The sequence below is a fragment of the Podarcis melisellensis genome (assembly GCF_964234715.1).
Source record: "Podarcis melisellensis genome assembly, chromosome: 12".
Taxonomy (NCBI): domain Eukaryota; kingdom Metazoa; phylum Chordata; class Lepidosauria; order Squamata; family Lacertidae; genus Podarcis; species Podarcis melisellensis.
In genome coordinates, this window is record NC_138544.1 from 34,057,798 (window position 1) to 34,070,108 (window position 12,311).

General features: G+C 40.6%; 2 protein-coding genes across 3 annotated transcripts; one reads left to right on the forward strand and one right to left on the reverse strand.

Annotated features, from left to right (window-relative positions):
• The first annotated feature begins 292 nt into the window (after positions 1–292).
• CLXN (calaxin) lies at positions 293–6,998 on the forward strand. Its single transcript, XM_081931287.1, has 6 exons — positions 293–466; positions 1,721–1,876; positions 3,484–3,588; positions 4,723–4,874; positions 5,267–5,371; positions 6,650–6,998. Exons 1-6 carry the CDS (start codon positions 409–411, stop codon positions 6,698–6,700), a joined length of 627 nt encoding a protein of 208 aa, XP_081787413.1. The 5' UTR covers positions 293–408; the 3' UTR covers positions 6,701–6,998.
• On the reverse strand, positions 6,937–12,242 carry RBM48 (RNA binding motif protein 48). 2 transcript variants are annotated; one of them, XM_081931263.1, is made up of 5 exons: positions 12,079–12,242; positions 9,582–9,772; positions 9,220–9,365; positions 7,665–8,212; positions 6,937–7,137 (listed from the first exon to the last, which is right to left on the reverse strand). In XM_081931263.1, the coding sequence occupies exons 1-5, from the start codon at positions 12,202–12,204 to the stop codon at positions 7,033–7,035; spliced, it is 1,116 nt and encodes a 371-aa protein (XP_081787389.1). In that variant the 5' UTR covers positions 12,205–12,242; the 3' UTR covers positions 6,937–7,032. The 2 variants fall into 2 exon arrangements, with proteins under 2 accessions (XP_081787389.1, XP_081787390.1); XM_081931264.1 differs by having other exon boundaries at positions 9,582–9,729; positions 12,079–12,241.
• Positions 12,243–12,311: the final 69 nt, after the last annotated feature.

Sequence of the window (12,311 nt, forward strand, 5' to 3'; positions counted from 1 at the left end):
CGGGTAACGAGGGTCTAGGGCGGGGATGTCGGTCTGGCGCTATATATGCCGTCCCATATATTCTCCCTCGTCCAGTTTCTTTTATTCAGTGTCCATGGTCCCCACGGTAACCAAACCAGCTAAGCCTTCCGCCCTGAGTTTCCTTCCCTCGGGCTCTTCCTCCTTGGTTCACTTTGGACCCTAAAAACGCCATAAACAAAGAGCAGAGTGACAGGGAAGGGCGAGCCCCAGGGCGGCAAACGCTGCCAGCCTAAAGAGCCTTAAAAGGGTCTGGCAAAGAGGGTCGGGAGCGCCCGCCGCCTTCCATTGCGCCTCCCGCGTCGGGAGCGGCCTGCCGGGCGGAGCCTCCGTTGCCACGGCCACCGCGTGGCGACTTGTGGCGTCCGCGGTCGCCCGAGGAGACCCGAGATGAACAGGAAGAAGCAGCAGAAGCTCGCCGAGTCGCTGTGCAGAACCGCGAGGCACTGTGAGTGGCAGGCGGACCTTCCCTTCCCCACTCCCGCCAAAAAAAATAATTTAAAAAATGGCTGTCCCCGCAGCATTTGCCCTTACGCTTTTTACACGCGGTCAGTCGTTCAGGCGTCGGAGCGAGGCCACCAGGGAGCCCCGGGTTGACACGCGTGTTCGTGGGTGCGCCCTGTGAGGTAGCTCGCATGACCTAACCTACCCCACAGGGGTGTTGTTGAGCGGATAAAGCAGGGCCCCGCTGAGCCCCACAGAGGAAGGCAGTGTAGAAATGCAATAATGAAAGCATACACGGGGCCCCCAAGGTCCACACATAGTTTTAGCAGCGTAGGATATGGCCCTCAACATTGGCTGGGAACCCAGTTTCAGCAACTCCTAAGATAGGCAGCAACCCCAAAATTTCTTTTTCAGGTTGCAATCCTACCGTGGGTGTTTTCCCCATTGATAACTTATGAGTAGACATGCACAGGATTCCACCATCGAGCTAGAAATCCAGTGTATTCCTTTGGTTGCTCAGAGGAGCTCGTTTTCCAATGCCTGTTGTGTGCTGTTCTTTTTAATTTGTCGCCATATGAACATGGGTCTCCTCCCAGGTGAACGTGCTCTCTTGCTTTTTGAGGTGTGTTCGGTGACAACACAGTGCCCTGCAAGGTTAGATCCTATTTCTCTTTCAGCTCAATTCCCCTGGTGTCTGAAGCCTTTTCTTTTTAAACAAGCTTTCGGTTTTATGGCTTTTTTAATCTTTTGGCTCTGAGATCCCTATTTTTAACCCCTATTTTTAATGCTGTTTTTTCCCTCTTGGATTGTGTTTGGTATATATTTAGTTTTTTAAGAGGTATTGTGGGGGCTTTGTTATGTTTTGTTACCTGCTTTCAATATCTCCTTTGGGAGGGAAAGGGAGGTAGAATTGTTTGTGTGTGTGTATAAAAAAATGTTTGTCTGCCACATTGCAGCTACCCAAGAGATGTAACTAAATTTCAAAACCATGTTAAAGACCAGGTTGTGACTGAACCCATTTCAATAAATGTACTGTTGTTATGAAGATATACAACACAATCCTAGACATGCCTCCTCAGAAAGATCTGCAATGTCAAAGAGGCCTGAGCAAATAAAAAGGTCTTTATCTGATGCCAAAAGGATTCCACTCTGGACAAGACTTCCTAGGGAAAGCATACCAGAACAGGCTATAAATATTGTGGAGATTTTTCCTTTTTTACCACTTGCTTATTGCCATAACTTCTATTTTATTTCATAGTCAATAAATTTGAAGTGGAATGCCTCATAAAGCTTTTCAACAACTTGGGGGTGGAACCCAGCGACCGGCATGCTGCTGTTGGTTTGGATCGTAACTCATTTCGAAATATCCTGCATGTCACATTTGGTATGACAGATGACATGATTATGGACAGAGGTGAGATTACATAAATTCTTGCAAAATTGTGATATATGTAAAACATCTATTAAAATAGCATCTCGCATAGTTTTGAAAACATTTCAATTCCAGTACCCTATAGTTATTCACAACATCGATAGGACACATGATAATAATTGTTCTGATATTACATTAAATGCTTTACTGTTTGTTACTAATAACAGCCCATGAATACGCATGAGTAATAGGTAGGTACTGGGAGTACTGTTTGTGTTTGCCATTTATAATGTGGTTTTTGAGCAACTGAAAAATGGCACCAATACAAGTATTGCTATACAAGTTGCTATGTAGCTCGGGGACCACCATCCTTTTTGGGACAGTGGGGGAACATTTGGGAGTCTGAGAAGCTATTGTGGGCACAACATACACTGCAGTCATTGATGCACACATGCTTCACATTCACTGCAATTGTGCATGCTTGCATGCTCCACTGCCACTCGCATGCACATTCCCCACCCCCACTCCAACAATTAGGGTTACAAAGAATATTCTAACTTATTTCGAGTCTAGTTTGGCGGAGAGGAAAGAGAGGAGTTGATCTTTCTGGACAGTGTCTCTCCCGTAATGGTCTCTATAGCCACAGCGGGCACTGTAACCTTCCAACAGTTTGACTTTACCTCCAAAGGCACACTCCTCCATTGTCTCCGGAGACAGATGGTTGCCAGCAGCATAAGGCATTTATACCCTGCCCTTTAGCCAACAAAACCATAAGAGCTATTTAAAAGAAATTGGTACTAAGCCAAACCTCACAATTCAAAAAGATATGGCACACAAAGAAAAAGAAATGGAAGGATGGAAATGCAAGCTCAAGAACAATTGCTTCAAGTTATAGTTCTTAACTGTTTCTCCAAACATTAACTTGCAATAATTCAGCTTTTTCTAGTTTGCTAAAAATGTCTGTTCAGAGTAGCAATCTTCCCCCAATATCAGTTTATTGGCATAGAATGGTGAAGACATTTGCATTAGACACATTATACTAACTCATTTTGAGCAGTAGTCAGTGTTTGTCTAAGTCCTTGCTCTGTGCAGCATTGTGTAGCATGACAAGTACATTTCTGTTGCTCTAATGAGGCAATTTAGATGAGTAGCAGTTAAAGTGTAAAGTACACTACATCTGTTAAAATGTCATCAGAAGCTATGGTTACTAAATTACATAACTGTGTTTTTAAAACTCCCACTTGGTGACACAGAATTGTTCCAGCATTACGACTTGGATCCAAATGCTACTTTAGGTTTACAAAGAGGTCACGGGCCCTGTAGGATTTGTTTTTCTTTTGAACGAAAGACGCCCTCCCCTCCTCTGTATGCCACATCAGAAGCTGCTTTTGAAAAACCTCTCTGTTTCAAATACAAGTAGCTATATGAAAGGGGAAGCTATTTTTTTGAGAGCTACAAATCTAAAGCTCCTCTGGGTCCAAAGAACTTGTGGATGAAGAATTGAAGAATTGTTTTGAAATTTCTAAAGGAATTCTTGTGTATTTGAACCATATAGTTTGTAAGACACAAACACATTGGGTGAGCGATTACTTTGCTGCAAATAATTTACAGTATTTTGAAATATACCATAACTTTTCTTCTTCTTTCAGTGTTCCGTGCTTTTGATAAAGACAATGACAGCTGTGTCAGTGTAACAGAATGGGTAGAAGGTTTATCAATATTTCTTCGGGGGACACTGGAGGAAAAAATAAAATGTAAGGTTTCCGTACCATTAGCAGGTTTTTACGCTAGTCTTAAAATCTAAGACAATTTAAATGACAAGTGTATTGCTAAAGTATGCGAGCGATTTACTTTTAAAAATAGGAATGTTTCATCACTCATTTTACTACATTTTTATCCTCCCTTTCTTTCAAAGTGCTCAGGTGGCATATGTGGTTCACAGTCTTGTGCTTTTACTGAAAACCCTGTAAGTAGATGAAGCCAAATTAAACTTAGGACAGGCCCTAAGTTTAATTTAGTTTATATGATGATCCATTTTCCAGCTGTGAACCAACATTGCTTCACAATGTTGTTATTTGCATCATAACAAATTCTCAAGAGAACACAGTACAACAAAACAATAAGAATCAATCCTTTAAATAAATGGGGGGAAATAGTGAGACATTTTGTTTTTGAATAGAGATTTGAACCCATATCGTCTCTGTTTAATTCCTACACTACAAAATTCCCTGACTGTGAACCCAGATCTTATGAACCATCCTAGTTTGTAGTTTAGATCCTTTAGATAAGAATGAGAAGGCCTCTCTTATAGCCACTCCTTCTGCAACTGTTTTTACAAAGTACTTGCTGTCATGTATTCTATCACAAACTATACTGCCTGCACTACTAGTATATATCATTTTGGGAATGGCCAGTCTACCGTAATACTGAGTTTGTTTTCAAAGAATTTGCTTTCCAAAATCTGGTATTGCGTCTGAATATATAAGGCACATAGATAAAATGTTTCCTGTTATCAGTCTTAGGATTCACTTCATATTCACACACACACATACATTTCACAAAAGGTAGGTGGTCCTTCAGGAAATGAAAAAGAAAAGTAAATGTATGAATAAACAGGAAGTAAGTGTCTAGCTTGGGAGTGTATAGAGTTAGGTTGATTTAAAGCCAGTATAGGGTTAGGGTTATGATATTTGGCTATAAATATGCAGCATCTTATTTGGGGGAGGGGGGGAATTCCACAAAATGTTTAAAAATTGGCTTCAACAGAGCAGTTCTTGGTTTACTTACTTTATATATAATTTAGTATCAGCTAAGCTCTCTCATTATGTAAAAGTGCTTTATTTGATATGTATGCCTGCTTTACATTAAATCATTTGTCCTTTCCAAAGATTGTTTTGAGGTCTATGACATGAACAGTGATGGATATATTTCACGGGAGGAAATGTTTCATATGCTGAAGAACAGCCTGCTAAAGCAGCCATCGGAAGAAGATCCTGATGAAGGAATTAAAGATTTAGTAGAAATAACTTTGAAGAAAATGGCAAGTATTGTAATGTAAATATATAGTTTCTCATGCTTTTGTAGCTTTTGTGCTTGTATCTATAATGTGCTCATATGAACTATTGGTTTATGGTAAGAGAAGCTCTGCACCCACATTTTTACAGACGAAAAAGAAGCACAAATTGATTCAATCTCTCCAAGAATACCTAAAAAGATAATTCAGCAGACTATCTCCTGAGTATACTAACTGGCAATACCAGGTTAAAGTGCTTGCAAGAATAGGAGCAAAGTACTTCTAAAGGCATCAGCAAGGCAGAGAAACATATACAATAGTAGCCAAAAGCATTTCATTATACTATTCTAGCAAGCTGACAGTGCATTTGTATCTCTACTCAATGCAACTGAATTAACTAAAAATACCTGCATTTGCAGGACTATGACCATGATGGCAAACTCTCTTATGCGGATTTCGAAAATGCTGTGAGAGATGAAAACCTCCTTTTAGAAGCATTTGGACCATGCTTACCTGATATAAAGGTATTTATGAAATCTATAAATGCCAGAGTTGATACAATCAGAGGCAGGTGAAGTTTGTGGGCTGCCTAGTCATGTTGTTACGGATACTTTTCAGCTTGTGCAATATGCTGACACAATCTGCTTGGAGAAACTGTTTATTAGGCATTTGCTTGATTGTTGCCTTTCCTGGTTATTGAGATCTGCCAGACATGCACTGGGTTTGTAGAGGTAGTGAATACCTCCTTGAGATGATTTGGTTCCTGTTGCCCTTGAAGACGCACTAGTAGGATCCCCTTTTAAATAGCCAATTTTCTTGGGAGAACTACCACCTTGTTTTAAATATTCTATTCTTGGGCAAGGTGGTGGTGCATATGACAGCTGGACAACTCCAGGCAGTATTGGATAACGCTGGTTATTTGGATCCATTCCAAACAGTTTTTCTTCCTGGTTTTGGGAAGGACAGCCTTCGTTCTTCTGAATATAGGGAGGGGGGACACAGCTTTATCAGTTCTCTGCAACCTCAGAGGCTTGCAATATCATAAACCATAGTGTCATTCTGGGTGGTTTGGCTGACCAGGTTTGACATAGGTGGAATGTAACTGTGGTGACAATGATTCTCAGAGGCGTTGAGGGTGGGACGCTAACCACCATGGATGGAAATCTACAACTAGTTCTTGATAGGGTTGCATTCCCCCCCCCCCCAAAGAACCAAGTTTGCAGTTTGGGACTACTGCTGGCCTCTGGGAAAAGTGATTCAAAAGAAACACAAATACCTCCAATTTCCCGCCCCAAATACCACACTGTACTTAATAAAAACTTAATAAATGCTGTCCCAAAGGAAGTTGCTCACATTTCTACAAACTGTTAAAACAGTTTGCAAACACTGTTAACACCTTTCTGTTTAGATGCCTTGGGGGTCATACTTGGCCATGGCATAGGGCTACATTTCAAAATACAGTATTTATTGCTCATGTTGCAAACGGGGCTCCGGAACAGATCCCATTCGCAACCAGAGGTACCACTGTAACACGAAAAAACTGTTTTGCTTGTTTTAAATTGATGGGAGCCTCGAGAACAAGTTGTGATATGACATGGGAATTTGCTGTTCACACTGGAAGGAGTAGAAATCCCACTGGGCATAGGCTGTAATAAAGATTCCTTGATATAAGAGGAAAGTATTAAAAAATTACTGTTAAAGTATAGTGTTAATGTTTTAAGCTTCAGAGGTATTTTATATTGTATAAGACTAATCATATATTAAATACTTATTTTAAAAAGCATTCTCATTTTACTTTACAGTGCAGAATGGCCTTTGAATCACAAGCATTCCAAGATAGTCCTGATCTCTAGCTCTACAAATGACTTATACTATGTAAACGTCCTTGAAAAGGATACCATTAATCTTTTTATAAAGGCAAGTCAGAAATATTCTTCTCTATACCTTTTCCTCTATTTTCAGAATGCCTTCATTTCAATATACTTACTAGAAAAACCAGTAAGACATTAATGGAAAATATTTTGATGTGTCTACACTCTTGTGAAGCAGTACAATTACAAGGACTACAAAAACAATGGAACAACGTACATTTTAGTTGAATTTCAGCATAATTGCTAAGTTTATTAAATAAAATGTACAAAAATACTTTAATACTGCCAGATCAAGCCATACTTTCTAGTAAGAACTATATTCGTCGTCTTTGCTTTAATGTTGGCTTTGCTTGACTATTCACTGATATTCCACCAGGTAGATCTGGAGTTTGAACTGGAGTCTGAAAAGGAAGCACAACCTAATATGGAAAGAGGAAAGCAAACTTAGTGCATTTTAACTATTCATTAAGCAGTTACTCTAGCTAGAACTTTCAGATAGTTAACTGAACTAGCTGTACAGCAGGCAGTCAAATAAGCAACTTTTCTAATGACTTGCAATTATTTCTCGATTTACGTTTCACCCTACAAATTGTGTCACTAATTATTTTTAGAACCAAAATAAAGAAGGTCCCCTAGGATACGAAGAAACATTGTTTTTGCTAATATTTTTTAGACCAATCTACAGCCATAAACAGGAAATGCCAGCAACCTAGTAACGCAAATAGTCAACTTTACAAACCTTCCCTTAAGCTGCACAGTATTAACATTTAAATGAAAGTTCTCTAATGCAAGAAGAATATGAGGCACCTTTGTCCTTCATTCCTCTCCCAAGTAGCTATGCTTAAGAAATCAACATAAGACATAGAAGAGCAGCTTATCACCTTAAATAAACAACTGCTATCCAATTTCAGAACTACAGACCACATATTTTGAAAATATAGCATACCTCCTTTAGTTTATTACGAATCAAGTTTGCTGAGGTGTTCAGTGACTCATCCTCCAGGTCTATTTTAGGTGTTTCTGGTAACCTTGGACCAATAATTATTTCTTCACTATTAATGTCTTTTCCAAAAAGAGCAAGTTTGTTGTCTTCATCTCGTCTCCTCTTTCGTTCCTGCAGCTGAGTTGTTCGAGGCATAAATCTGCCAAGTCCATTAGTACAAGGAACCTTTCTTTGCGAGCTGCAGTGGGTCAATGTATTGTGAACTCCTTGCTGCAAGCCCTGAGCCATTAGCATCCTCTGGCCTGAACACTCAGCCGCTTCAGCACAGTCACTAACATTCCAAGGTGCTGCTAACATACTCTGACATTGCTGTCCTAAAGGAGATGCTACGCTTCTCAGTGGCAATTCATAGTAGGATGATTGCTGAGGATCACAAAGATGTACAGATTGATTCCAGTTACTAGTGGCTGCCTGAGATGTACAAGATCCAGAAGCATCTAGCTGCACAGCCTTCTGAAAACTTGTACTGGAATTCTTTACCTGCAGTTGATCTTAAACATAAAACACAAGCCGTTAACATTTTGACTACCTAATATTTTTACACAAAAATACTTTTGTGTACAACTGTGCTACAATGGAATAATTTGACTTTAATACTGACATTTGTATTAGAATCATAAGAGTTGGAAGGGTTCCCAAGGGTCATTTAGTTAAACCCTCTGCAATGCAGAAATCCTGCTCACAACGACCCTGGATGGGCTCAAACCACCAACCTTCTGGTTAACAACCAGATGCACTGACCCGTTGTGCCACTGGAGGCACAATTCAATGTTCATATTTTAGAGAGGACAAGTACTAGTTTTAACTACTATGCTAATTCTCAAAAAAAAATCATTGGCAAAATGGTAATGTTCCTTCTGAAGTAGAGGTGTTGCTACATACACCACAAGGAGAAAAACTGTTTAAACTCTCCACCTGTTGTGGACTTAATCCTGCTTGTTTGGGAAGAGGCATGTGGCACCAGTTTACAGTTCAAAAAAGTTCATGTTAAATGCAAAGGTGTGTTAAATATCACATTAGTTTGGCCCTGAGTTTACCCTGGAACAAATCGCAATGAAAGAGCCAGGTTTGTTTTATAAAGTTGGTGCTTGCCACCCTACACTCTTTAGGAGGAAGAGCAGGATATAAATTAAATTGTAATAATGGCTAAGTACAAGAGAGTCAAAACATTTTTCTACTAGACTAAGTAGCCAGTGGATAGGGTTTCCTTCATATTTTATATATGACAATTGAGCAATAGTTCTGTCAGACTGATGGGCTAGTATGCTTGTAGTCTAACAGCTTTATACATCTGTTAAAGGCATAGGATTGTTTTAATAAACTATTATTCAAATTGCATCCTGCATATATCTCTGGCACTGGTTATGTTGTTTGCCTCTACTCTTTCCTTGTAACACAGCCTACTGTGGTGGATGCGGAGTAATACAGAATGAATTCAATTTAACTAAGCATACAAACCCAAGATATTTAATTTTCAGAGAAGTATACAGACACAAACCTTTGCTACTAGTTGCTTTTGCTATATACTTCCTCCTGTCTTGTAGTTTCTCTCTAGTCTCCTGTATAGTCTCAAATTCTGGAGCATAGCACACATGCAGCAAACTGCCAAAGAAACTCCGTTCATCCAGTTTTCTTTTGGCTATCCTAACAAAGATGAAAGTTAAGTCAGACGTTAAACGCTATCCAGTTACAGAAGCAAACATTTTAAAATCTGTTTGATCCTAAAACAAAGTTCAGTTATGGCATCACAAAAATCCATTTAACTTACACACAAATATTACTTAACAAAAAAATCAACACTGAGTTACTATGGGTCATGGGGAAAAGGAAGATGGGCTATTTTTGAAAAATTACAAATACCTTGCACTCTGTATTTTTTGGAACTTGATCAGGTAAACTTCTGTAAACTCTTCTGCCGGATAGTCATCTAGTGGGTTATATTCTTCAATGGTTCCATACAATGCAAATTGCTCAACTAATTCCTTCATAACACCCAGGGCAGGCACACCTTGTATTAACAAATATCGAGATTCTAAGTTGATGGTATAAACCTGAAAAACCACAGCCACATTAATACTTTTTGTCTCAGTTACAATGTCAAGTACTTGCTTGTTAAAATATGCTTTTTAAGTGTTATACTGTTCTAAACTCAATCATCCATAAACAGCTCTAATGTAAAGCAACTCAATTAGTATGAGCACTATACAGGAGAAGCAGAGCATGTTCATTTAATAATGGTTGCCAACTGTGACCAAGATATTAAGAACAAGCCTCATTTTTTTTACTACAATTTACTACCCTAAACTGATTATATAATATTTGAACAAATGTTAGTTATTGGTCAGTATACAAATGATGTAAATAAATAGGTATTTTAATAAATTAATTACTTGGTAAGTACCCTTAGGATAGCCCTTGTTCACCCAAAAATTGAAAATATTTCACCAACTACAGAATTACAAAGGTCATGGTGGTTATATGTCACCTTATAGATCATATGTGCTGCTTTTGGACTTCCCATAGGCATAATTGGTTGGCAACTGTGGGGAGCAGCCAGGATGCTGAACTATTTAGGATTTGGCTAATCTGCGGGTGGTGCTGTGGTCTAAACCACTGAGCCTAGGGCTTGCCGATTGGAAGGTCAGCGCTTCGAATCCCCGCAATGGGGTGAGCTCCCGTTGCTCGGTCCCAGCTCCTGTCAAGCTAGCAGTTCAAAAGCATGCCAAAGTTCAAGAGATAAATAGGTACCGCTCCGGCAGGAAGGTAAATGGCGTTTCCGTGTGCTGCTCTGGCTTCGCCAGAAGCGGCTTAGTCATGCTGGCCACATGACCCGGAAAAACTCTGCGGACAAACGTCAGCTCTCTCAGCCAGTAAAGCGAGATGAGAGCTGCAACCCCAGAGTCGTTCGCGACTGGACTTAACTGTCAAGTGTCCTTTACCTTTAATCCAGTAGGGCACTTATGTTCTTCTAACTTTTGTGCATGTGTGTGGCATTTTTTTGCAACACCCCTGAAGCAAGTTACAGTGGGGGAATGTCAATGGATATCTGATGCAGAGATTCTTGAAAAGAATGCTGTACCTTTTTCTGATCCAAGATAATACCTACTTTCTTAAGCAAGAATGCATAATCAGGATAATTTAGTTATGTCTTACAGTTGAGAGTTCCTAGGATACTAGGAAAATGTGACACTGAAGTGAGCTTACATCCAACCCTCAGCCTAAAAGTACTGTACAATAAAACATCTCAACAAATATATGCCAATCCTAAAATGCCCCTCAGTTTGGAGGACTACATTTGCTACAGTTTATTCATCATATACAGATATAGAATGATCTATGTAGGGAGAAACAGCATCACCTATACTTTGATGGGAATTTAGATTTGACAGTTGAAGAAAATAATCCTATCAGTACACAATTGCTTATAAAGAAAAACAGCCAAACTGCAAGTAACAAATCGCTCTTCTGGCAAATAAGTATTTTCATAAAGCAAACTATTTGCTATACACTAAGAATTCCAAAGTAGGGGCTACTACAGAAGGTGGCCAACCACCAGCACAATCTATATCTATGGGAGCTGGAATTGCCCCCTAGTTCCCTTGAAAAGGAGATTAGACAATTTCACAGAAAACAGCTGTATGGGTGTCTTCTTCATAGCCATGAAAGCTAAATGGAGCCTCCACACTCAGAGGCAGCACTGTATATCAATAAGCACTCTGGTCAGTGACCGAAATAAATCGAGTCATTTGATTGTATATCAATAAACAGCAGTCACTGGAAAAGGAAAAGCTACATGCCTTTCTCACGGCTCTCATGAGCATTCAGCAGGACATTAGGAGAAACATACAAAAATAACAAGACCCTGCTGGATCTGGCCAGCGGCCCATCTGGTCCAGCATCCTGTTCAGTTGACCAACCAGATGCCTGTGAGAAACCCACACGCAGGATTCGATCACAAAGAGCACTCGTCCCCTCCTGTGGCTTCCAGCAACTGGTATTCAGAAGCATTACTGCTTTCAACAAGATGCTGAAGGGAATTCGGTCTCATTCGGCAGGCCATTTCCTCCTGTCAACGTGGTTCGTTGATTTTCTCAGGATCCATCCCTTGCTTTATTTGCGGTGTAGTTATGGGGCTTGCGTTTATTTCAACAAAGTCCAGTCATGTCAACTAGCACCCAATGCGCCCCCCTAAATTGCCTGCAGCCGCTTAGAGATCTCCCACTGTTTCCAACTGATTTTTGTCGGTCGTTTGTGTTAGCATACCGCCTTCCAGAGGGAAGATGCCAGAAGACAAGGGGAAGGGAGATGCGCAAACACGCAGGCAGGCGGGCCCAAGTCCTCCCCGCCCCCGCTTTACCTTCACCGCGCGTGGCCTGCGTCCCTCACGATATTTGGCGCGCGAGGCACAGATCGATTGCTGCGCGTGGTGCTGATAGACGCCGCCGACTTCGCCTCCGCCGCTCTGGTCACCGGCCGCCGCCATCTTCCCGTAACCCGCCTCGCTCTCCCTCCCCTGTCGCACATTCCAAACGCCACTCATCTTCCTCCCGCCCCCTCCACCAAAAACAACCAATCCGGTAGAGCTAAATC